The 27,634-nt window shown below is 35.8% G+C and overlaps 1 protein-coding gene across 1 annotated transcript in view; it reads right to left on the bottom strand.

Moving 5' to 3' along the window:
• KCNH5 (potassium voltage-gated channel subfamily H member 5) overlaps positions 1-27,634 on the bottom strand; it is a 277,648-nt gene that overhangs the window by 66,271 nt on the left and 183,743 nt on the right. Inside the window, exon 9 of the mRNA XM_081830419.1 lies at positions 1,499-1,751. Coding sequence (XP_081686545.1) covers positions 1,499-1,751 — 253 coding nt within the window. The remainder of the gene's footprint in view (positions 1-1,498; positions 1,752-27,634) is intronic.

Raw genomic sequence — 27,634 nt, 5'->3', positions numbered from 1 at the left:
ATAAAAATAGTTCCTAAAAGAGATTTCACCTTAACTATAATATTATTTCTAAGCAGTTAAGGAGAGGTTTATAAAACAATAGAGCTCGGTCACTTGCAATCCTGAACTGCTTTCTATAATTCTTACAAATTTTACTAAACGTATTTTCCCACGAAAGGCCACTGCTTCTCAATTCTCAATTCTGTTTTTTTTCAGGCAACTGTGCTTTTTGAAATCAGTTCTTCATTTTTGCACTGGATTCTGCTTTTCCAGCTTCTCAGATACGTAAGTCAATCTTTGACTCACAAGAGTGGGTGGCATTCAAGCTATGGTAGGTTGACCTCAGTAGCTAAAAAATCCAATAGTTTAAAAACCGAGCTCATTTTTCATGAGGCATAAGCCATGAAAAATATGATGAAAATGGAGTTGACATCCTGCAATTCTAAATTCTTTTACTTGAGAGAAAACAAGGGATGATTCTCTTCTGACCTCATTATTGCTTCCTTTTATATCTATGTGGACTTCATGAACCTGTTACAGAGATTTGAGCAGAAATGATCTAAAGTACCATTTAGGGGCGCCCGGGGGGCTCAGTCATTAAGCGTCTGCCTTCAGCTCAGGCCATGATCCCAGGGTCCTGGGATTGAGCCCCACATCGGGCTCCCTGCTCGGCGGGAAGCCTGCTTCTCCCTCTCCCACTCCCCCTGTTTGTGTTCCTTCTCTCGCTGTGTCTTTCTCTGTCAAATAAATAAATAAAATCTTTAAAAAAATAAATAAAGTACCATTTAGTAGAGTTTTATCTATATATGTTACATTGCCCCAAACATGTAATTTCTTCAAAATGTTGTTATTTACATACACTATCACTGCCTTTTTTGTTAGTATAACCATCTACAGGGTCTCCAAATTTTTGAATGAATTTTATTATTAGTCAAATAATTTTGTTGGTTCATGAATGGATTGACCCAGCTTTATAAACCTAAATTTACTTGTATTGTGATTACTCCAACATAATGGGTCAAATTCACTTACCTCCTCATTACTTTTAGCTCATTACTTAGGTCCACTGTGATGAATGAGGCAGAAATATTTAGAATACGATGATCTGAGACTAACATTCTAGGTTATAACCTGAAAATAGTTCCACAAGGCATCTTGTGGCCCCTCTGAGACTAACATTCTAGGTTATAACCTGAAAATAGTTCCACAAGGCATCTTCACCCTTACCAACACCAGGAGGTACAGTCACCTTAGGCTATGATCAGCTCTAATCTAAAAGATATTGTCCTACTATTGCCAAAGAAGGTTTAATCAAACCCTTGTACAGCTCATTAAGCTGTGACCAGTACTAATGTTCTTTGCTGAAAGAGCATTACTAGTTTTCACTAAGATTCATCATCTTGTTAGTGACCCAATTTCCAAAGTCACCAAGCAGAGGAAATTTCTCTTAAGAAACCTGAGAAGCAAAATCTCTAAAACTGTTACACATTTGCTACTACATTAGGAAATTTCACAGTACCTAAAATAGCCACCACCTCATCATCCTGGATGACTTCCAAGGATCCTGACACCACAAAGCAGAGGGCATCCACACTTTCTCCAGCATGGTAAATGAGGTCTCCAGGAGCACAGTGAATAGTTTGGAACTCTACCGCCAAGGCGCGCAGACACCCATCGCTGGCCAATCGAAAAGCAGGATGTTCATTAAAAACCTTCCGGTTTAGATGAACACAGATATCAGCTCTCATGTCCTTGGGACAGATGGAGAGAACCTGAAGAGAGTGAGAAACGAATACGTGAGAAGAAAAGAGAAAGGGCTATTTCAGGAAAAAAAAAAAAAAAAGTCATCCAATAAATATTTATTGACTGTGACAAAATCTGCAACACACGGTACTAGATACTGGGAATGCAAAGTTAAAAGACACATCTCTGCTCTCAAGGACCTAATAACCTAGTGAGATGGACTGATGAGTATATGGACTATTACAATACAGTACCACAAAGTAAAGCTTTGAGAGGGGTATGGATCTCCCCATAGAAAGAACAGAGTCTTCAGGTGGTCAGGAAGGGTCTCAGAAAAAAACTTGATATAATTTCCTCAAAGAGCCAAATAAACTAGGGCATTAACATTCATTTTAGTCTAGTCTCTGTTTTAGAGTTTTTGCACAACTGAAACAAAATTCAGGATAATGGACTTTACTCCACACTGAAGGTGGATTTGTATGAATCAGCTCTAAGAAAACAAAAATCAACAAAAGTACCCACGCAGCTTGACATGCTGGCACTGGCTGAGAGAACTCCAGCCTCGATGTGTGTCTTTTGTCACTCTGAAAGACTTTTGTTTTACAAATAAATTTATGTCCAGGGAGTGAAAAGGGTATTCACCAGCCTTCTGTAGGCCTCAGACAACTGGAAGTGGCACTGCCGACAAGGTGGGACCATTACCGCACGGCAGCCCTTGCTCGTCCTAGTCTTTGACTCCTAGAGACTGCTGAGGGAAACAGGAGAATTCAAGCTCTAGGCACCCTTCAGAAGGGAGCACAAATGGCCTATCTAAGGGTTAGAGAGCTCTTATTGCCTGTAGCTCTCAGACAGGGCAATTAAAGACCAGATTAAAATGGACACTACCATCACATTTAATCAGAGCATCATCAAGCAAGATGTGATTACAGAAGTCAGTACCACCCACCTTAAAGATGCATGTACAAACTCACTTAGAATCCTCGCCCAATCCCTTTGGTAAACTATGCCTTAACAGAAATGTTTTTCTTTGATAGGCTTTCAACCCTCAAACTGAAGTCTAAGCTGATCTTTCTCCACTAAGTTATACTGAATAAATTTTTAATATGCAATAGTTTTCCTTCCTGTACTACATGCATTTTAACCTTTAAAAATTACCCAAGGCTTGAAATATCCTGAGGATTCCTTTCGTTTGGGGCTCATTATCAATGAAAAGTTGGTCGCTTCCCTGTGTAGAAGACGAGTCCATCATAAATGTGAAGACCATTAATTAAAGTATACTTTCAGTATCCCTTCCCTTAATCTTTCCTAATACTGTCCCTATTATTTTGTATCACTTAAGCTACTCTGTAGGTTTTTTATACTCCTTTGAATTCCCATAGGGAGTAGGGATCAACTCACCTACGCTGAAAAATCTCATCTTTGAGGAAAAGAATGCCAAACAGAACTGTAGAAGCAATTAGCACTTTCCTTCCGAGTCCATTGTTTTCCATAATAATGTAATGTTTTCTTTAGTATATTAACTTCTAATGACATTAGTCATTCCATAGGTCCTTATTGAGCTTCTATGATGGGGCGTGCCACTGCCTTAAACCCGTGGAACTAGAAGGGTAAATAAGACACTGTCTTTGTCATGTAGGAGCTAACCATACAGTAGGGGGTTTAGCCTTGCACATGGCTGGGACTAAAGAAACGTTGGCTTTTATTATCCCTATTGAACATGAGTTTTCTTACAAAGTTTATTGTTGCCTTGGTTCTCTGCAAGAGGAATTTGCTTTTCTTTGATTTTCCACCCCAGTCTCAATTCTGTATCTTGGCTGTTTGATGAGATTCCAGGCAAAATTAAGAAAATATTTCAGCACTGAACCTGAAGATATTTCAAGCACTAGCTAATGTTAATATATTCCTCAAGTTGAAAATGAAATTAGTGCTTAGAAAAGCCAAAAAGTAAAAATAATTTTAAAATACATACACACATGCATAAACATTATACTGAATAGCTTAATGGGAAATGGATCATTCTGTTTCTATTCCATTCACCTTACAGGATTTTTAATTCTTTTGATTCATTTTGGTAATAGTCATTTTATGTCCTTTTAATTATTTCTTTCAGGATTCATGCTGCAAATGAAATCTTCTAATGTTAGCAATATTCTCTGTTCAGTGGCATATTGAAAGACGATTTTTATTACATTTAAGTGCATCTTTCCCCTTTTTGTTTCACTCCACTTATGACACTGACTCATTTATTATTTTTATTGATGGTATATACTAAAGTCCAGATGTCATAAAGTGACAAGTCAAAACTAAGTTGAAATAGACACAAGTCACACCCAGCGGCAAGCTCTTTCCCTACCCCTGGATAGAACATGTGCCTTACATGCTGTGTCTGTCATCAAAATATGAATATAGTGTTATTTTTTCTGTAAATGAAAGCACTAATAAGTGTCTTAGGCAAGGCAAAATTTAGTTTTAAGTGATAAAATTACCATTCAAGATGACTCTAACACCTGCTCCATTAGTCCCAATTTCAATGAACTCTGCCTTGAATGTCATATCCAATCTCTTGTGGGTAGGTTCCCTAATGGGTATCTTATAGTTATAAATGAATGAAATTACATTTCAGTAGAAAATATTCATACTAAAAGTGATTATTTATCCCCTCTTCATGTCAGGATAGTTATAAATTAGATTCTTAATTAAGACAATCAATAAGATTTCTCTTCGGAAGAGCTATCACTCTATAGAAGGAATCATTTTTAGAATTCTGCAACCAACCTTGAAAAAAGAAAAGAATGCCAGGATCTGAAAAATAAAACTTTTTAAAATGTCTTTATTTATGATGCCAAGGGCACACTCAGTCACTCATTTAACTCAGAGCTAAGGAGAGTTGGTTATATACTGGTTACATGCTGGCTAGTATGCAGGCCCTCCAGATCCAAGAGCAAAAACTCTCAAAGTGCCTGCCTCCCTGGAGCTTCCAGTCAGGAACAGCTTGAAAAATCACTGTTCTTAGTCCAGTGTCTCATTTTACAGATAAGGCAAATGTACTGCATAAAGGTTATGTGATTTGCTCACGGCCTCTTAATAAGTTACTAGCAAAACCCAAAACTCTTTGAGTTCCAGTTGTTAAGCCATGCTCCTCAATGAAGCTCAACCAAAAATAAAATGTAACATCTGGCACTTTTTTATGTTTTCTGGTTCTTTGCTGATACAGAAATATAAATGCTGATTTCTGAAAATCACTGAAATTCCTATTAATCAAAATACAGTTTAATTATTAGGAAATCACTGATGTGACCACCACCACCACCCCCACCATAGAACAGCCTAGGTTTCTCTGCAGATGTGTTTCCGTTTCTAAACACTTTAATTTCAGCTTCAAATAAATGTGTGGCATATTTTAGTGTGTTGGTAAAGACATAAGGATGCATATAAGGATAAATTATTTATTCATCCCTTTACTACTTGCTAAAAGGAAGTCATCTTATTTGAAATATAAGCTTTAATGTATATAGGAAAAGGACCTGAGCTAGATATTAGCATGGAGTGAACACACTTGATAAATGTCTGTTTCCCCATCACTTTTATCCATTATAATATTAGTAATGCTGCAAAAGTTTAGAAAAGCAAGCCTAAATAATTAGAAACTGAAGAGTTAAATCAAGATTCCCTAAGGAAATGACTGACTACACAAAGCCCAAAGAAGAAGGCTCTATCCTCTCTGTTATTAACTCTGAATACACTAAAAAATGCATTTTAACAAACACTATATAAAATGTAGAAAATCAAAAACCTATAAAGAGCGTAAGTTTTCTCCATTATTTACACATACTTATATATGTATATAACCATTTTCATAAAACCTGAATCTCTAAACCTTTATTGCTTTTTGTGTTTACCCAGTATCACATTATAATCATTTCCCATGCCATGAAATACTGATTTAAAAACATAATTTGAATCATTGCATAATATTCCATCATATAATTATAACACAATTAACTTAACCACTGCATTATAACTGGATATCTGGATTTGTAGTTTTCCCTTTCATAAATCAAGGTATAACAAATACTCTGTCCCTCTGTGGGAATGTCTGAGATCATATTCTTTTAGAAGAAAAATTAGTGGGTAAAATATAAAAATATTTACAAGGATCTTGCCAAATTGTTTTCCCAAAAAGTATATCAAATTACTCTCTAACCCAGTAGTGTATGAGAATCACCCTCCCCTCAAATTCTTCATTTGCATTTGAAAAAGAAAAGGCAATTTTACCTGAAACAAAAATAGAATTGTACATGGCTTGTATGGAATTGTATATGGAACTGTAATGAGACAGAAGGCTGAGAGCTTTAATCTTAGTGGGAGGTAGTCTCCTATTACTCACTATGCCCTAGTTCAGTGACAAAAGACTGATCACTTTTAATCAATCTATATCAAATTTCTAATATGAAAATCAGGATGATTGTGATAATTCTATTTTAAGTGTCTGAAAGTAGTGAACAAAACAAGGCTCCCTTTTGATGTCTCTCACTGCTAAAATAAATTATTTTGCTGATTATCTACAAAATCTATGCCAGGTGTAATATAGCATCAGCTATTTTTAATAATAATTGATAAGTGCAGATGACCCCTGTGTTCTCTTTCTTAGGAAAAGGAATAAATGCATTAATGACATTTTGATAGGCAATGAAGTTACCACTGACTTTCTTCAAAATCCCTGCTTCCTTTGATGCAATTAAGTTATGCATTGCTAATTAATCTCCCTTCACCGATTCAACCAAATTGGTATTAAATTAGTGAAAATCAGTGGAGAGAGGAAGGTAAGTGACATTTGCACATAAAACATTTTTACAATCCTTCTTGGGAATGAGGAGCACAAAGACTGCCAACAAATGAAGTGAAGTTCTCTACAGAAATTAAATTTTCATTCATTTTATGGGAAGAAAAGAAAGTTCACCTTTTCAGTTTTTTTTTTTTTTTAAGTATAACCAGAGAGCCATGAGGACCAAGGGAGAGCAGCTGTCTAGAGGTTAGTCTGCCAATTTCTGGGGTATCCAAACCTCCAAGGAATTAGCTCAGGAACAATGTAATGAAATAAAACCAAAGCAAATTAACTTCCATTATTTAAAAGTAAAAGGTCATATCAACAGAAGACTGCTATAACCAGTAAGAGATTATAGGTTAAAATTCATAGGTTTCACTTTAGAGATAAATTTTCTTCAAACAGACTACATATACAAAAGTGAGACTTAAGATTTTTGTTTAAAAAAACGTAGTGAACCAATTCTACCAAATTTTTCATGGTTTTGGTTCTGCAGTAAAGTAAGTAATAAAAAGAAACAGATAGCAATTGTTACCATTTTTTAGCTAGTTAAAGGTGCTGATGTTCTGGGCCACTAATTTTCCGAAGTTAGGGCTCTGATGAAACTTAGAGATTCAATTGTTCTCTATTCTTGATCTTATGTCTGTACTTTTTTATGTGCATATATTTGACTAAATAAGAATATTTTTGCAGAGGACCTGAATAAACATTTTTCCAAAGAAGACATACAGGTGGCCAACAGACACATGAAAAGATGCTCAACATCACTAATTATCAGGGAAATGAGAATAAAAACCCCAATGAGATATCACCTCATGCCTGTTAGAATGGCTAACATCAAGAAGACAAGAAACAACAAGTATTGGCAAGGATGAGGAGAAAAAGGAACCTTTGTACACCGTTGGTGGGAATGAAAATTGGTAGAACCACTGTGGAAAACAGTACGGAGGTTCCTCAAAAAATTAAAAACAGAAATACCATGTGATCCAATAATTCTACTATTGGGTATTATCCAGGGAAAATGAAAACACGAATTCAAAAAGATATATGCACCCCTATGTTTACTGCAGCATTATTTACAATAGCCAAGACATGGAAACAACCTAAGTGCCCATCAATAGATGAATAAATAAGAAAAATGTGATGTACACACACACACACACAGGAATATTACGGAGCCATAAAAAGGGATGAGATTGTGCTATTTGTGACAACATGGATGAATTTAGAGGGTATTATGATAAGTGAAATATGTCAGACTGAGAAAGACAAATTTCATATGACTCCACTCATAAATAGAATCTAAAAAATAAAAAGCAGAATCAGAACTATAAATATAGAGAACAAACCGTTGCCAGAGGGGAGGGGGGGAGTTGGGCAAAATGGGTGAAGGGGGAAGGGGAGATAACAGGCCTCCAATTATGGAAGGAGTAAATCACAGGAATAAAAAGCAGAGCAAAAGGAATACAGTCAACAATATTGTGATAGCAATGTAATGGGAGAGATGGCAGCTACACTTGTGAACACAGCATAATGTACAAACTTGTCAATCACTACATGGTACACCTGAAACTAATAGAACATTGTATGTCAACTAATCTGAAAATTTTTTAAAAAGTAAAAACAAGAGTACTTTTCCACATGTGAAAATATTTTCTAAAATTAGAAATATATTTTAAAATATATTTGACTGAATTATCCAGAAGATAGAAACAATTTTGGAAACAATCTGGCCATGATCATTTTAAAGTCACCTATGACAAATGATGTTCCAGCTTCTTTAAAAGAATGCACTTCTCACATACTTCCAGGTACTTCCATTACCTGACTATATTGACAAAAGTTGAACATATATACATATATATACCTTAAGACCCAACAATTCCACTTCTAGGTTTATGCCTAACAGAAATGTATATACATATACCAAACCACATAAACAAGAGAATTTGTAGGAGCACTATTCATAATAGCTCCAAGCTGAAAATCACACAAAGATCCATAAACATTAGAATAGATAAATACATTCTGGTATATTCACACAATGTACTGTTATCAGCAACAAGAATGAGAAAAGAAACAGCTACACATAACACAGATGAATTTCAACAACATAATGTGGGTTGAAAAAGAACCTGGCACAAAAGAGTATACTCTATATAATTCCATTTATATAAAGTTCAACAACTGGCAAAATCAATATATGGTTCTGGAAGTCAAGATATGGGTTACTCTGGAGGGGCAAAGTTGGCTAATGCCTGGATAAAACATGGGGTGGGAGCTTCTGGTAATGGGGTTTGGGGATGCTGACTACACACATGTGTTCACTTTGTGAAAACTTATTAAGCTGTCCATTTATAACATAATTTTCCCACATTTCAGTATGATATTTTAATTTTAAAAGTTTACTTTAAAAACCACACACACACAAAATGCTATGTGTAGAGATGGATATATTAATTAGTTTGATTGGAGTAATCATTTCACTATGTATATGTAATCAAATCATGTTGTACACTTTAAATATATACAATTTTTATTGTTAAAAAAAGTACTTTTAAACAGATAAGTATTACCTAAAGAAAATGAAAGAAACAGAAATCAGAGCTGCCAAATCAATAGTGATAACTATTTCTAGAATGATTGTGATTATGAAAGCTTCTGTCTCAACTTACTCTTCTTCCAGTACAGAGAGCAAACTAAAAGATGTGCACCAGCATTCTTTCAAATTATTTATGCCATTTAATATAGCTACACATACGTGTGTGTGTGTGTATACACCAACTGTAGAAAGTAAAGGTAGTCAAAAGAAGTCAGAGTAGTAAATGAAAAAAAAGATACGTGGGTCGGTCATTCATATTGCATCTAATTCTAAAAAGAATTTGAGATCTGATTATTTGATTGTATAAAATAATACGTATATGTGCCAATATACATATACACCTATATGTGTGTATACAGATAGATTAAATCAAGTATATATAAAATAATATATAAAATAATACCTAGAAAATTATGTTGTCTTGAAAAGATTGGGAAATTACTAAGTGGAAGAAAAACTAAATGAAATAAAACAAAATATCAATGTTCACACAATTGGGATCACACTGAAACATTTTTTCACAACTCTAACACTCATATATAGATGACAGATAGGGTGCATATATATATATATACGTATTGGTGTGTTTATGTGTAAGATAACTCTGAACCGTAAAATCAGAAACTTTTCAGAGAACACTAAGCTCTTCCACTCACTCTCCCAATATGCTGACATTTATCAGACCATACCTTGATCAATATGTTCTTATTAAGTAAAGTCCGTTATGTTATTACATATAGTTGAAATAGGATAGCAATGTCAGACTGAGCTTTCTGGTAAATTAAACCCTTCACTATAAATAAACTGCCTCAGGAATTTAGCTCTCTGGGACCACTGGAATAGAAAAAAGGGCATAGTTATTTGAATATTTATATGCCCAAGTATGCTTTCTAGAGTTTTCTAAAACCACTCAACTATTCATTTTTAAATGATGAATTTTATGATATGTGAATTATAACTCAATTTTTAAAATAGTGGTGGTTTCAAAAGGGCACAGTGATGCCTTGACAAGGCATGGGGTAGTGTTCTAGGGTGATAAAAAATTTAGCTCGATCTGAGTAGCAGTTACATGGTATATACGTACAAAAAAATCTATCAATCTGTATGCCTAAGATTTGTACATGTTATATGTGTATGTATGTATGTGTGTGTGCCTTTCTATGATAAAATACTATATGGAAAGTCATTACAATCACCATTCCCAACCACTGAAAATACTGGCATTTGGCAAATTTGGTCAAAATTAAGTTGCACTATCTACGGGATAGAATACTTCTGCAAGACACATGACTACCTAATTTCATTCAATAATTATATAGTACTGGTATACAGTGTTTATTATAGGTGAAACATATATATATGTGAAACCATTAAAAACTGGTTCCAAACAGTTCCAGCATGCAGGGTGCCTGCCCATCCTACCAGGAAGACAAGAAAACTTATTAGGTTGGTGGAAGCTACAGGGAGAGGCTAGTATGTTGCACAAGGAAGCCAACTCTAGGGGAAATAATATGTAACGGGTCAGAGGAAGGTGTAAGTAAGGAATGTTTGGGGAGAAGTCTACACAGGCAAAGGCAAAGTGAAAACTTGGCCCCCATTTTACAATTAATCAACTTTATGATAGTGAAACCTCTATTTTCATTTCATCTAATGGAAGCAGCTTTTCTTAAATGATGGGTACATCATTGTGAATTTCTTTGTTTTCTTTAAAGATTTTGTTTATTTATTTGAGCGAGAGAGAGAGTGGGTGAGAGAGAGAGAGCAGGCACGGGAGGAAGGGGGAAGGGGCAGAGGCAGAGGGACAAGTGGACTCCCCACTGAGCAGGGAGCTGAGCAGGGAGCTCCACGTGGAGCTCAATCCCAGGACCCTGGGATCATGACCTGAGCTGAAGGCAGATGCTTAACTGACTGAGCCACCCAGGCGCCCCTCATTGTGAATTTCTATCACTAAATGTAGTATCTACTATCTTAATTAAGTTTGTGTCAAAGCGATTGCTAAGACCTGAAAATACAACAGTGAACATTGTTAGCTATTTAATTGTTTACTTAACAGTATGTATGCTGTCATGGTGACTAAAATTTTACAACGTTTTTAGGACCAAAATTAAACAAACCTTTCTTACAGGCATGAGCCTATTTAGTAGCACAGGGGAAATATATATGTTTTTTAAGTTTAAGAAATTCCTTTAAAACTCATTAGTATTCTATATACCCTAGAAACCAAATTATCATCTTTTTGATATAGCATGTTATGTTGACATTATTAAAAGGACTTTGGGAAATAAACCCTAAATGAATTTTGGTTTATGTCTTACTTACATCGGTATTTGTCACCAATGTCTTCACTGCTGGGAAACTAGACATGTCAGTAATCAACTTACTGGAATTGTCATCATCCAGAAAATAGCCATGGATACCAGAGCAAGTAAAAATGTCCACAAATAGGAGAAAACACTGTCACAGAGCATGTAGGATTTACACGTAACAGATGCCCCTGCACATCACTTATTGCCTCAAGGAACCCTACCAGAGTCCCAGATCCTGCAAATGTAATCTAATTTCTGCCCAGGGCAGCTCAAAGGCAGCAGATTGATAGGTGAGTGTATTGACTATAAGGAAAAGCAATAGATGAGAGCTTCATGACAAATATTCAAAAAAAGGTAAAACGTAACGATGAATATATGGAAGCCACAATTAACATAATACTATTTATAATTTATAAAATGAAATATTCAGGTATAAATCTAACAAAATATGGACAGGATCTGTATCCTGAAAATTACAAAATGCTGATGAAAGAACAAATCAAAAAACACAAGTTAATGGAGAAAGAATTGTGTTGAAGAATTGGAAGATCCAACATAGTAAATACGTCAATTCTCTCTACCCAAATTGATCTATGAGTTTAATGTAATTCCTATTAAAGTCCCGGTAAGGCTCTTTTGAAGACATAGATAAGCTTATTCTAAAATTTATATGGAAAAGTGCAAGATCTGGAAATATCTAAGACCATTGTTAAAAGAACAAAGTAGTAGGAATCCCTCCTCAAAATGTTATGATACACTATATAGCTATACTAATCAAGACAGTCTGGTATTGGCAGAGGAAAGATACCCTTTTCTTTTTTTTTTTTTTTTAGATTTTTATTTATTTGACAGAGAGAGACACAGCAGGGGGAGTGGGAGAGGGAGAAGCAGGCTCCCCGCCGAACAGGGAGCCTGATGTGGGGCTCGATCCCAGGACCCTGGGATCATGACCTGAGCCGAAGGCAGACGCTTAAGGACTGAGCCACTCAGGTGCCCCAAGATAGCCTTTTCAACAAATGGTACTGGAGAAATTAGACATACATTGGCAAATAAACAACAATATTCAACTTAAGCCTCACACCTTACACAAAAATTAACTCAAAATGCATCATGGGCTTAAATGTAGCACTATAAAACTTGAAAAGAATGAGAAGACAAACTATCAACTTGGGAAAAAAATACTTGCAAATTACATACACAACAAGGAACAGATATCTCAAATACATAAGCAGTCTCAAAACTCAACATTAAAAGAAACCCAATTAGAATATGGGCAAAAGACATGAAGAGATGTTTCGCTGAAGACAATATGCAGATAAAAAATAATAAGCACATGAAAATATGTTCAACATTATTATCCATTAGGGAAATATGAATTAAGCCCACAATGTGATATCACTGCCTATCTAAAATAAAAAAATAACAATAGCCCTGAATGATGTGAGGATGTAGAGAAACTAGATTGCACATACACTGCTGGGTATACAAAATTGTACATCCACTCTGTAATAGAGTATGATGATTTCATACAAAACTAAGCATGTGCTTACCATATGACCCATAATTGCACCCTTGGGTGTTTATCCCAGAGAAATGAAAATTTAAATTCACACAAAAACCTGTACATGGATGCTTATAGCAGCTTTATTTTGTAATAGCTCTAAACTGAAAGAAACACAAATTTCCTTCAGCAGGTGAATAGTTGGACAAACTGTTGTACCATGCCATGGCATCTTATTCAGCAATAAAAAGGAACTAACTATGGATGCATGCAATAATTTAGATGGATCTCAAGGAAATTATGCTCATGAAAAAAGCTAATCTCAAAATTTACATGATTCTATTTATATAGCATTCTTGAAATGATTATATTGAAGAGACAGAGAATAGATAGATCAGCGGTTGCCAAGATTCAGGAAGGTGGTGGGGAGGGAGGTGGCTGTCGTGGTAAGAGGGTAGGTAGCAAAAGAGATCTGGGTAATGGAACTCTTCTGTATTTTGACTGTGGTAGTGATGACATGAATCTACACTTGTGATAAAATTGTTTGGCATAAAACCACACACACACACACACACGAGCGTGTGTCAAACAAGTGAAATCTGAATAAAGTTGATGATTCGTATCAATGTCAATTTTCTGGTTATGAAGGAAACTGGGTGAAGGGTATATATATAATCTCTCTGCATTATTTCCTGCAAGCACGTGGATCTACAATTATCTCAAAATAAAAAGTGGTTTTAAAAAGCTTAAAGTTTTATCCCTTTCTTTTGAGGAAGAGACAAGTAGCCTTCCAAACAACCGGGACCCCTGGAATATTAACTAATAACGGGGTTTAGCATTTGTTTCCATTAACACACTTTTATTAAGTGCTCCTTTTCATAAAGCCAAAACTACTGGAGAAACCACTCGGTAGGAGAATTGTCTGAATCTCTGGATTTACATGTGCCAACTTGGCAGAAAGATGAGCTGAATCTCACCAGGGACGATTTTAGTTTGTCCCTGTGCTCCTGGATAGTACAACTCATGACAAGCTTTTGACTGAAGGCTTTAGCCTCTAGCACAAAGCCAAAGGGGTTAGTCCCCCCAAAATCTTTGCTTTGGGAAGTCAACATGCAACCTTGCATTTTATAACAGAGCTTTCTACAATACCTTCTAGTTTCATCTTCTGAAATACCCAGAACACTTCAAAACTGTCTTGAAAATTTCATTTAGACAGAGTTTGCTTGGCCCTTGGTGATGTTTTCTACCTGAACAAAATCTTCACACTATTATTTTCCCTTTAATGAATCTGTTATTTATATTAGGTTTGCAAATTTTATCTAATCTAATATACTGAGGGAGCAGTGTCAAAGAAAAAGGAATAACTCCTTCCCTAAGTTCATGGAGGTTTTCAAAGCCCTCTAAAACAGTTTTGTCGTTGTTTGCTATTTCATTTGCTCATCGATGGATGGTCACCTATGAACGCCAGAAACATGCTGTGTCTTTGGATATAGACAAACAACAACAACAACAACAACAACAACAACACAGCCACTACCTTCAGAAGCTTCTAATCTGTTGGTTAAGATATTTTAACCAAAAAACAAATAAACACACAAAAAAACCTGTACTATGTTATCAGTGAGATATAAGCAACATTCTGGAAAGGCATAAAGTGACTTAAAAGATCTCTCTCCTAGGATAGTGAGCAGCTTTAGGCCTTTTTGTGAAATCACAGCATCTAACATTTTAGCAGAGTGGCAAACCAAATATCTCTCTCCTAAGGCTCAAACACAGCTCAGCAGCGATTTCAATATTGTTTCCTTAGATTCAACTGATTCAGGCTTTGAAAGAAAAAATGACAGCAACAATTTAATCCCTACCCAAACTATACAATATAAGTATTATTCTTTCCATTTTACAAAGCTTATTAACAGATCCATGGTTTGGGTGACTTAAAAAGCCCTTTTGCTCTTTCTGTAACACATCACTGCTCCTGAATACAGAGACAATCAACAGAAATTTATCCCAGGTCAACTTGAGACAGTGGGAGGCACATTTGCCTATAGAACCCAAACCTGATTCAGAATGCTATCTATTATGGTTTTCACAACAACATGTGGCCCTTTTGGAGACATTTCCTGAAAGATCCTCAGATTAGGACTCTGGAGCCCAACTCTCAATACTCTCATCAGTTTGCAGCAACATGACCATCTGTTCCCTGCCCTGACTTTCTAATCTTTTTATATTCTTCCTTCTCCGCAAAACAACCCTTGATCTTATCCCACTCACTCCCTAATAAATCTAATCATTTTCTGCATTTAGCTCACCCCTTCTCACAAGTTTCTTCATTTCAGAGTGACTGACTCAGAAAGCTCACAATTTCCCTGATACAAGGGGACAGACTGTCATGGAGCATCTTTTTTTTTTTTTTGTAAGATTTTATTTATTTATTTGACAGAGAGAGACACAGCGAGAGAGGGAACACAAGCAGGGGGAGTGGGAGAGGGAGAAGCAGGCTTCCCGCGGAGCAGGGAGCCCGATGCAGGGCTCAATGCAGGGCTCGATCCCAGGACCCTGGGATCATGACCTGAGCCGAAGGCAGATGCTTAAAGGACTGAGCCACCAGGCGCTCCTGTCAGGGAGCATCTTATTCGCACATTTAGAGACTGGTGGTGTGGGCAATTCAGTCCTTGTGGAAGTAAATGCCTCCAAACACCCCACAGTCAGATCCACACAGTCATTGGCAGTTCCATAACCGCAGTGAGATCTCCAAGCCATTGACCATCCCCAACACCTTCTCTACCAAGTTGACCTCTCCTGTCTTCACTTTTTAAATGTCTAGCATAGATTTCTACTGCTCCTCACGGTAAACACTTCGTATGATTCTTCCCCATTATATATTATCTATGAAAACCCCACCTATGATTCATCTCTCTTTGGCTAGATAATACCACACAATTCTGATGAATGCTTTTATTTTAAAACAATGAACATAAAATGGGCACTTGTCAATACTTAGCATGTCTACTATATTTCCCGGACATTTATAAGGTGTGTAGGACATACCTTGAAGTTATGATAATAGGCCCTTATTCCCCAGTAGGCAGTGGGCCAAGTATGTAATTTAGGAGTTTGTTTGTTTCAGGCTGCTTTCCTGAATATAGGTTAAACATCAGTTCTGTTCTTTTTGTTTTATTTCATGTTTTGGTAGACATGAATTTTATGTATGTTGGGTCTTTTTTTTTTTGGCCGGTCTTTATACTTCTGTTCTCTATTACATGTTTGCACATGGTATACCTCTTTCTGTATTTCAATTTCATTAATTTTTTTTGCTCTTTTTAATTCTCTATATATCTTCTTATACCTATTATTCTAGCAGAGAAAGTCAATTATCATATGGTTTCACTTATTTGTGGAACATAAGGAATAGCATGGAGGACATTAGGAGAAGGAAGGGAAAAATGAAGAGGGGGAAATTGGGGGGAGAGATGAACCATGAGAGACTATGGACTCTGAGAAACAAACTGAGGGTTTTAGAGGGGAGGGGGTGTGGGGGGAAGGGTGAGCCCGGTGATGGGTATTAAGGAGGGCACGTACTGCATGGAGCACTGGGTGTTATACGAAAACAATGGATCGTGGATCACTACATCAAAAACTGTTGATGTATTATATGGTGACTAACATAACATAATAAAATAAAATTTAAAAAAATAACTATTATTCTATAATAAAAGATAGAATGTGGGTACCTTGTACTTTAGTCTTCCCTTAGAAGGTTATTTTATTTTCTTTCTTTATTTTCTTGACATTGATCAGCCCCCTGTATTTCTCTTTCTATGCTCATTTTCTGGATTTATGACTTCTGAAGTTCTTTCTCATCTTTAATTTCTTATTTCACTACATTTAATTTAATTTGGGTATTATATCCATTTTCTTCTGTACTGTGGCTTTTTGTAGGAGTGGCTTTCATGTTCAAAAGCCTTATTTTCTGATTTCTTTTCCAGTATCTTTGTACTATATCTATATATGAACTCTCTCCTTTTTTTTTTTTTATTTATTCATTTAAGAGAGAGAGAGACAAAGAGAGCACAAGCAGGTGGAGAGGTAGAGGGAGAGGGAGAAGCAGACTCCTCGCTAAGCTGGGAGCCTGACACAGGGCTCAATCCCAGGATCTGGAGATCATGACCTGAGCTGAAGGCAGATGCTTAACCATCTGAGTCACCCAGGCACCCCTCCTTTTTCTGTTTATCATTATTTATGTTGTATTTTTCTTAACTAGCAGAAGTAGATAATCCTCTGTGTGTAGGGGAAGGAAGGGGTGAGAAATGGAAGACTGTAGGGGGCAAGTTTTCTTCTGTTATCCTACCAGATTCCTTAGTTCAAAGGCACCCTTCTCTGTTACAGCAGGTAAGTGTAACTTCTCTGTAAACAATACAATTTGGATCTAACTTCTTATATCTTGTTCTTAGTCCTCTTCTCTTCAGACACTTCTTTTCACCCTTTCACCACTAAGCTTCTAAGAAAAACATCAGTCTCCCAAGGCTTTCCTTTTCCCCAGAAGTATGGCCTTCCCAAACTATTTCTTCTTATCCTAAGCACACTCCAAGCTGCCCAACTCCACAAAAGCCTGGTCTCAGTCCTGTCCTCAGTATTTTGCATTCTGGATGGGATTGTTCATTCTGATGATGAATCCTGGTCGCTGTTTTCTGTTCTCTATCATGACAAAGACCACAGGCTTCTTCCTCTGTTCTGTGTATTTCCCTCCTGACTCCCAGCTCTGTTGTGTGTCCCAGAGTTTACTCTGTTGGTTTGGACATGAATAAAATGTTCAGTTCAGTATAAAAATTTACAGTATTCTGTTTCTTACCTGAGCTTTAGCCATACTCTGAGGGTAACTTTATTTGTTCTCCTTGCTAATCTAGAGATTTGGGGAGAAGATTTGTGAGCAAAGTTTGGCTGCCATGATTATGTTAAGGGAATTCAGAGGTCAGAATTATGTTTTTAATTTGTATTTCCTCTTCTGAGAAATGCCTGTTTGTATCTGTTCTCTATCTTTCTATGGCGTTATCTTTTTCTTATTAATTTATAGGAACTCTTTATATATTCTGGAAGCTAATCCTTTACTGCTTAATTATATTTCAATATTTTCTCCCAATTTGTAGATTATTTTTTCACTTTTCTTGTGGTGTAGTTTGACGAACAAAAAGTTAATTAATATAATAGTAAATATATATAATATTAAATATATATAATATAATAATAAAAAATAAAGTTAAATTTATTAATATTTGTTATTTAGTCAAACTGTCTCATGTTTAAGAAATTAAAAATATATTTAATCAAAAAATTTCTACATATTATTTTTTCTTACTGTGGTAGAAACACTAACATGAGATGTACCCTCTTAACAAATGTCTAAGTGTGCAATAGAGTATTGTTAACCACAGGCACAATGTTGCACAGCAGATCTCTAGAACTTATTCATCTTGCATAACTGAAACTTTATACCCATTGAAAGCAATCCCCATTGCCCCTTCTCCCAGTCCCTGGCAACCACCATTCTATTCTGTTTCTAAGAGTTTGACTATTTTAGATACCTTATGTAAAGAGAATCATGCAGTATTTGTCCTTCTGTGACTGGTTTATTTCACTTAGCATAATGTCCTCCTGTTTCATACATATTGTTTCATACAGCAGGATTCCCTTCTTTTTATGATTGAATAATACTCCACTGTATGTGTATACCATATTTTTCTTATCCATTTATCCACCGATAGATTTAAATTGTTTGCACATCTTGGCTATTGTGAATAGTGCTGTAGTGAACATGGGAGGGCCAGTAACTCTTTGAGATCCTGATTTCAATTATTTTGGATAAATACACATAAGTGGGATTGCTAGATCATATGGTAGTTCCATTTTTTTTTTAAGATTTTATTTATTTATTAGAGAGAGCGTGCGCACAAGTGTGGGGGTGATAAAGGGAGAGGGAGAGAGAGAAGCAGATTCGCCCTTGAGCAGAGATTCCCCCTACTTGGGACTCCATCTCAGGACCCTGGGATTATGACCTGAGCCAAAGGCAGACGCTTAACTGACTGAGCCACCCAGGCGCCCCTGTAGTTCATTTTTAATTTTTGAAGAACTTGCATACTGTTTTCCATAGCAGCTGTACCATTTTACATTCCCACCAATAGTGTACAAGAGTTCCAATTTCTCCACATCCTTGCCAACAGTTATCTCTCTCTCTTTCTCTGTAATAGCCATTCTAATAGATGCTAGGTGATACCGCAATGTGATCTTGATTTGCATTTTCCTGATTATTAGGGATGTTGAGCATCTCTTCATATACCTGTTGGTCATTTGTATGTCTTCTATGTCTCCTATGAAGAATGTCTAATTCAAGTCCTTGGTCCATTTTTTCATTGAGTTATTGTTTTTTTTGGTTTTTTTTACTATTGAATTATATGAGTTCCTTATGTATTTTGGATATTAACCCATTATCAAATGTAGTGCTTAAAAATATTTTCTCCCATTCACAGGCTGCCTTTTTACTTTTTTAATGTTTTCCTTTGTTATGCAGAGGCTTTTTAGTTTGATGTAGTTCCACTTGTCTTTTACCAATTTTGTCGCCTGTTTTTTTGGTATCCTATTCAAGAAATCATTGCTACGACCAATGTCATGAAGCTTCCCCTATGTATTCTTCTAGGAGTCTTATAGTTTCAGGTCTTAAGTTCAGTTCTTTAATTTTGAGTTAATTTTTGTGTATGGTGTAAGATAAAGATCAAATTTCATTCTTTTGCATGTAAATATCCGAACACCATTTGTTGAGGACACTATCCTTTCCCCATTGTGTATTCTCTGGAGCCCTTATCAAAAATTAGTTAACCAGGGTTTATTTCTGGTGCTGTATGGTCTATCTGTCTTTATGTCAGTACCATCCAGGTGTGTTCTTTCTGAAGATTGTTTCGGCTATTTGAGGTCCTTTATGGTTCCATATGAATTTTAGGATTTTTTTCCTACTTCTGTAAAAAATGACAGTTTTTAATATTTAAATCTTTAAAGCCCAGAATTGATTGCCATGGTGTGGAGAGATTAAACTGAATATTTTTTCCCATATGAGTAACCATTAATCCCAATGACATAATTATTGAATGGTCTCACCTTTCCCACAGATCTACATTTGCCTGTCTCTGACACATAAAATCTCCCCATATAAAATCTCCCCATATGTTTGGGGCAATTTTTAGGCTCACTATCTTATGCTATTACCATATGTCAATTTGACTGTCCCTATGCCAAAATCATCCTGTCTTAATTATTACACATTATTCTTCCTCACTCCAATGTTGCATCTGTCTCCACTATTCTAGTAAATCTGTTTTTATTAAGTCCACCAATAAACTCCATGTTGCAAAATACAAATGGAATGTTTCACATTTTATGTGTCTTTTAGAAGACTTCAAGATAGTTGTTCATTTTCTCTCTTGGCTTACATAAAATCAAATATTTCCACTTTTCATCTGATATCACTAGCTACTGCTCCATGTTCTTTCTAACCCTTTCTCATCTGCTTGATGTCTAACTGTAGGAGTTTCTCAAAGCTTGATCTTATACTCTTTCGTCTTCCTTAGCCATAATGTCATTTTGAGTGATCACAGCTAGGTGTTGATGGTCTTTTATATACTAATGTTTTCCAAATGCATATGCCCTTGTGATCCCAGAATTATATCCATTGATAAAATAAAGATTTATTGAGCATCCACCATGTACCATTCACTATCTAGATGCTAATTATTTAGCAGTGAAAAAAGAGGCAAAATTGCCTGCCTGCATGAAATGTTTATTCTAATCATTCTAAGAACTAATTCTTTAACAAAGAAGTGAACTATATATATATAAAGTGAATTATATATATATATATATAAATATATACATATATAATACTTCAGGTTATGATAAGTTCTGTGATGAAAGCTAAATCAGGGAAGGTGCCTAAGAAATCTGACAGTCTGACTAGACATCCAATAATCTTAAGCAGAGGTCGGCAAACTACAACTTGAAGGCCAAATCTGGCCCACTAACTGTATTTGTACAGTCACTGAGCAAAGAACGGTTTTTACATTTTTAAATGACTGAACAAAATCAAAAGAAAAATACATTTCATCACATTTGAAAATATGTGAAATTCACATTAATGTGTCCACAAACAAGGTTTTACTGGGACACAGAAATATTCATTTATTTACTTCTTATTGTCTATCACTCTTTTCACACTACAATGGCAAAGTGACGTAGCTGAGACAAAGACCATATGGCCCACAAAGTCTAAACTATGTCCTATCTGGTTCTTTATACAAAAAGTTGGTGGAGCCCTGATCTTGATCAATATGCTTTATTGCTTGCAAACCAAAAGTCTCACATGGCAAAGTTCTTTTTGGATTCAATGCCGGAAGAAAACATGTAACTCCTTAGACAAATGTACTTGCTTCCTTTATTAGACAAAAACATTTCTCTTTTAATTCAGCTGCCAGGAAAACCAAAAGCTCAATATGACCAGCGTCAGTAACAATGACAGGCCAGGTGGCCAGCCACCTCTATTGTGCTTAATCCTTTACCTCCATGTGTGTGTGTTTATGTAGGTCAATGTGCTGTCTTGTTTTATACCGATTTTAATTTATGTGAAGTCTATAATTTTGTGTGAAAGTCAATACAACTATGAACAAACATAAGGATAAGTTGTGTTTGGTATAACTAATTTAAGAGGTTATCCATAAAATCGTAATGACCAAACTGTCCTCTGTTACGGGAATAGGAATTACGGGATGAAACAAACACACGGCTAAATCCATGAGGAGGTGTAGTGTTCCTTTGTGACCAAAATATTGTCCTAATTTATATAATATGTAATATTTTTATATAAACATTTAGGACAATACTAACATTTGAAAGGCTTTTTTTTTTCAAGATCCTTAAATAACTGCCAAGTTAGGTAACTAACCAAGTTAGGTAGCATAAGCTCATTAAAATTCCAAGTTTCATTGTTCCTGATTGCAATTACACCAATTCAGTTTAGTGAAATTATATTCAGTTTAGTGAAATTATATACCTCTTACTGATTAATAAAAACAGAAGCAAGAATTGTCACAATCATGTTATTATCTGGCTATTATTATTAAAGTAACAATCAAAGATCACATAATTGTAATATGTTTATAAAAACTCAGACTTCAATGCATCACAGAGTACGGCATATTTAGGAATAGTGCATTTACTCCACCATTCTCAGTGCAGGGGAGAACCATACTTTTCTATGTTAAGGAAGAAAACCAAAGTTACCAAAAAAAAAAAAATATATATATATATATATACACACACACAAATATATATATCTATACACAAATATATATATATGTTTTTTACTTTAATGCTAACACTTCATTTAAATCTTTATTAGGGAATTGGAAAATATTAATTGTTCACCTAATTATTCTTCTCTGTCTCCCCCACTAAACTGTAAGTTTCATAAGTCAAAGACCCTGCCTATCTTGCTCACAGCTTCATCTCCAGAGCGTGGCGTAGCATGTGGAACACAGTAGGTATGGAATAAGTGAGTGATGTAGGGCAAAGAACATTGGCTTTGGAGTCAGAACCCTAGGAATCAGAATCAAACATTTTCTCTGCCATTACATGCACCAAATGTGTATACCATTACCTCTGATTCTTGGTTTGCATTCTTCCAGGTGTTCCAGGCCCTGAAGTCAAGTACTTCTTGGTGTAACCATAAAATAGTATCAGTAGGTCAAAGAAAGCAGAAATTGATTTGATCAGTCCTGCTATAATGCAAGTCCAATGTGGCAGGACTGTCTCACTCACTATTGCATTGCAGAGGCTAGAACAATGTCTTGAATCTAAATAGAGGCTTAATCAACATTTATTATTCAAGACTGGAACAGAAAATTGGGTACCTGGGTGGCACAGTTGGTTAAACCTCTGATTCTTGGTTTCGGCTCAGGTCTCGAACTCAGGGTCATGAGACTGAGCCCCATGGCAGGCTCCACACTCAGCAGGGTGTCTGCTTAAGATTCTCTCTCCCTCCACCCCTACCTCCCACTCACTTGCTCCCTCTCTCTCAAATAAAGAAATAAATCTTTAAAAAAAATTGGAACAGGAAACAGATCTTTAAATTAAACATCAACCTATACATCAATATTTACCTAAGTACTTATGAATTTCTCTTAAAGATTTTATTTAGTTGTCAGAGAGAGAGCACAAGCAGGGGGAGTGGCGGGCAGAGGGAGAAGCAGGCTCCCTGTTGAGCAAGGATCCCAATGAGGAACTCGAACCCAGGACCCTGGGATCATGATCTGAGCTGAAGGCAGACGCTTAATCGACTGAGCCACCCAGGTGTCCCAATACTTATGAATTCTTGATGAAACTTCTTGTCAGGCTTCAGCTCTCAGCACAGAGAATTTTACCTCCTCTAACCATACAAAATTGTATTACAAAGCTAATAAACCATTATTAAATCAAAGTCCTTCTAACAGAAAATTAAAATGATAATGAAGTGTTACCATTAACAATAAAGAGGATTTAGGGTTTGGGTTTTGTTTATTTTCTTACCATATGGAAGGATGGTTTTCAACTGTCCTGAGAATGGTTGAATAAATGAATTGCTTCTAATCATATTGTGCTCTGTGATTTATTGAAGTATATGAATCATTAAACACATGTAAAATTACGTGACCATTGATTTTACTGCTTTACTATACACTCTAAAGCCAAGTACTAACTGTCAGATTAAATGGGGAAAGTCTCTTTGGATGTACTGGCATTTTAAATTGTGCCCTAGGCAAGAGGAATCTAAACTGAAACCACTGGGTGTGACTTGGTGGCTGGGATGGGTTATTTCTCTGCTAAGGGTGACTGGTTTCCCCTAAGAAGGCTGCTTCCCATTACTTTCTCATTCAATGTCCCAAGACAAAGTTTGATACAGGGTTACAATATTATACTATTTAATTTAGACTGCCTTCTGATTTTTCCTGGGTGTGAAAAGGAAACTACTAATATTTCTCACAAACACTTCTCAGATATATGTTTAAATTTTAATCTTAGAAATGGAAATATCATGAAAGAAGATATATCCTGAATCTGAGTGAGTTTAAGTGATTGATCATCCAGCTGGAATGTGACTAGTCTAGCATTTTGTCCATCGTAACCCCCGCTCCCCCACCTCCAGTTTGTACCCAAACTGTGGAATCCTTCTAGGAGTGGAACTTCCAACTTTGCACTGGAAGAGCTATGTCCAAGCTCTATAATTACTTCTCCTGAGCCCACTCTACCTCATCCTGACCGACCTGCCCAAGTTTTCAGATGGTCTCTGCGGTATGGTTTAACTCTGACATTATAATAATGCAATTCTAATCAAATGCTAATGGGATTCATTTTGGCGATATAGGAAAATGAGAAGTTGGAAGAGCAAGGAAACTATTTGAAAAATAAACACTTGCAAAAAAAAAAAAACAGGAAAAATTCAGATGTGATAAGGAGATACTTGTCACTAATATGTAACATATTAGTTGATAATAATATGCAACAAGGGAACAGAATGCCTGAGAGCATTACCTCTGTGATACAGACCTAACCCAAACCTAATTTCATCATATGTGACCTAAAATAAGCCATTTCATCTCTTATAGACTATTTCTGTATTAGTAAATGTAGCAAATGGAAATAATTATAGTACTGAATGTGTTGGAAAGAGTAGAAATTAAACACACTAAAACTGTTGCCCTATTCAACTCACAAAAATTAAAAGATTGATGCCCAATATTAACAATGTTATTCTGAAAAAGGACACATATAAACCTATGTTGGTTATAGCTCATTTGATCTTTTAGAAGAAATAAACTAAAAGACCCTGAATCACCAAGGAAATGTTGAAAAAGAAAAACAAAGCTGGGGGCATCACGTTGCCTGATTTCAAGCTATATTACAAAGCTCTGATCACCAGACAGCATGGTACTGGCACAAAAACAGACAAATAGATCAGTGGAACGGAACAGAGTGCCCAGATATGGATCCTGAACTCTATGGTCAACTAATCTTTGACAAAGCAGGAAAGCCAATGGATAAAAGACAGTTTCTTCAACAAATGGTGCTGGGAAAATTGGACAGCCACATGCAGAAGAATGAAACTCGACCATTCTCTAACACCATACACAAAGATAAACTCTAAATGGATGAAAGACCTCAATGTGAGACAGGAATCCATCAAAATCCTAGAGGAGAACATAGGCAGTAACCTCTTTGACATTGGCCACAGCAACTTCTTTCAAGACATGTCTCCAAAGGCAAGGGAAACAAAAGCAAAAATGAACTTTTGGGACTTCATCAAGATAAAAAGCTTCTGCACAGCAAAGGAAACAGACAACAATACTATAAAAGTAATATAAACAATAAAATTTACATACTCTTTGATTTGCCAAACCCCATTCTCAGTGTTTATCTTAATATAATTATTAGACATCTTAAATATCCAATAACAGGAGGTTAAAAATATATACTATAACCGTTAAATAGAATACAAATGTTTTTGTAGCATATATTTATAATATAAATATATGTTCACAAAATCACACAGAATACATGTGGCAAGCCATATTTCTATGAGTAGTGGGATTATGGATTATTTATTATATTTTCTTCTTTTCTAGCTCTTATTTCTAATTTTACATAACAGTTATGTATTATAAACATTTTATATTTACATAATATTTATATGTACCTATGTACAAAACATTTATGTAAAATAAACCTTTTATAGACAAGATAGTTACAAAATATTCTTCTAACATTTATTCATCCTTGGTAGAAGTGGTAACAGAATGCATAAAGCTATACTCGGATCATGAATGTATTATTCTCTGACACTTGCCCACAAAGGCAGCAGACCCAGTTCTAAACAGGTATGTGTTGGTTAATTTAAACATGATCAGGGTACCAATGAGGTCAGTACTTAAATTGATAATTTATGTGTTGTTATTGGCTTTAGAGTAAGATTTTTAACCAATCTGAAAGATCAGTTGAAGTTATTCTATGGCACATGGAATGTACAAGCCATGTACAGTTAATTAATGTTGGTTAATTAATAATTTATTAGGACTTAATGGACTAACTGGATCTTTGCTTTTTCTTCTTTCTATTCTTTTCCAACTTCAAATCAGTAATGATGATTAGCACATAGGTAATTTGTGTTTTATTATAAAATCTGTGAAGAATTTCAGTTTCTAACAAGCTTTTATGTCCAAATTCTATTGTTTTCTCTATCACCTTCTTTGACCCACATCCTTCCAACCTGAATTAGATTCATCCCCCTCTCCTTTAAAAATTTTACATAGCTCCATATATTGTATTTCAAGGATCATCACGATTTGGAATCCTATGTTTATCTCTGTGGTTTTTTAAGTCTTCCCTCCCCCATCAGATGCTGAACATCACAAGAGCATGGACTGTGTTTATCTTTATTTTCCACTCCATAGCAATTGCTACAATATCCTACAAAACTATGGTTCTGTTTGATGTGGATGTAAATTTTAAAGGATGGCTATTTTCCTATTTGTAAATTCTACCATAACATAGATTCTTCTTTAATGGATGTCTTCTGTATCTCAGAGATACCCCAGGAGAAATGAGGGAAGTGAAGACTTCCTCAAGAAAATTCCAGATATAAAGAAATCAGGAAGAATGCTAATGTGACAAAAGAAGAGAATGCCTGAAGGTCTCAGTCTCAAGACAGGTCAAGACTCATAAAAAGCAAAACCTGAGAGAAGGGCACCGGATTGCATAGTTGTGTTTTCCTCTCCTTGACTCCAGGACCATGCCCAGGAGGAGGGAATGAAGTAGCATTTCAGGCAATTGGCAGTGAACAACTAGAGGAATCTCTTTCTTACATAACAATTTTTCTTTTTCTTTTCATGTATTTATTTTCTCCACCCTCTTGCTGCCTTCTGCTGTGCCAGACAGAGATGCCTATGGTTATTTGGCACTACCAGTAAAGGAGCTAAAAGTGGCTTTTCGGTACTTCCAAAACTATAAACGAATCCAAAATTAAAAAAACAATCAGCGTGAGCCAAAATACAGGCATCTTTTAGGCATTATCATAAGAACCAGAAAAGACATGGGAAAGTGGCTAAGGAATAGAAAGCCACAGAGCCCTGGAAGAAAACTCTAATATAACAAACACAGTCAAATAATAACAACAGAGGAGGGGAGGAGAAAGATGGCGGAGGAGTAGGAGACCTGGATTTCGTCTCCTCTCAGGAATTCAGCTGGATAGGGATCAAACCATTCTGAACACCTACAAACTCAACAGGAGATCGAAGAAAAGAAGAGCAACAACTCTCTCATCAGAAAAGCGACCACTTTCTGGAAGGTCTTTTCTGATTTGTTTAGAGTATATTTTCTGGGGACGTTGTTACTCTGCTAGCATTTTGTTCTCTCATTAATCTATCCTCCTCTGCACAAAATGACAAGACGGAAAAAATCACCTCAACAAAAAGAACAAGAGGTAGTACCGACTGCCAGGGACCTACTCAATACGGACATTAGTACGATGTCAGATCTAGAGTTCAGAATCATCACTTTTAAGATACTAGCTGGGCTTGAAAAAAATATGGAAGTTATTAGAGAAACCCTTT

The sequence above is a fragment of the Leptonychotes weddellii genome, chromosome 9, assembly GCF_054177405.1.
Source record: "Leptonychotes weddellii isolate Sample4059 chromosome 9, ASM5417740v2, whole genome shotgun sequence".
In the NCBI taxonomy this organism is placed as follows: domain Eukaryota; kingdom Metazoa; phylum Chordata; class Mammalia; order Carnivora; family Phocidae; genus Leptonychotes; species Leptonychotes weddellii.
This window is presented reverse-complemented; position numbering and strand designations above follow the sequence as displayed.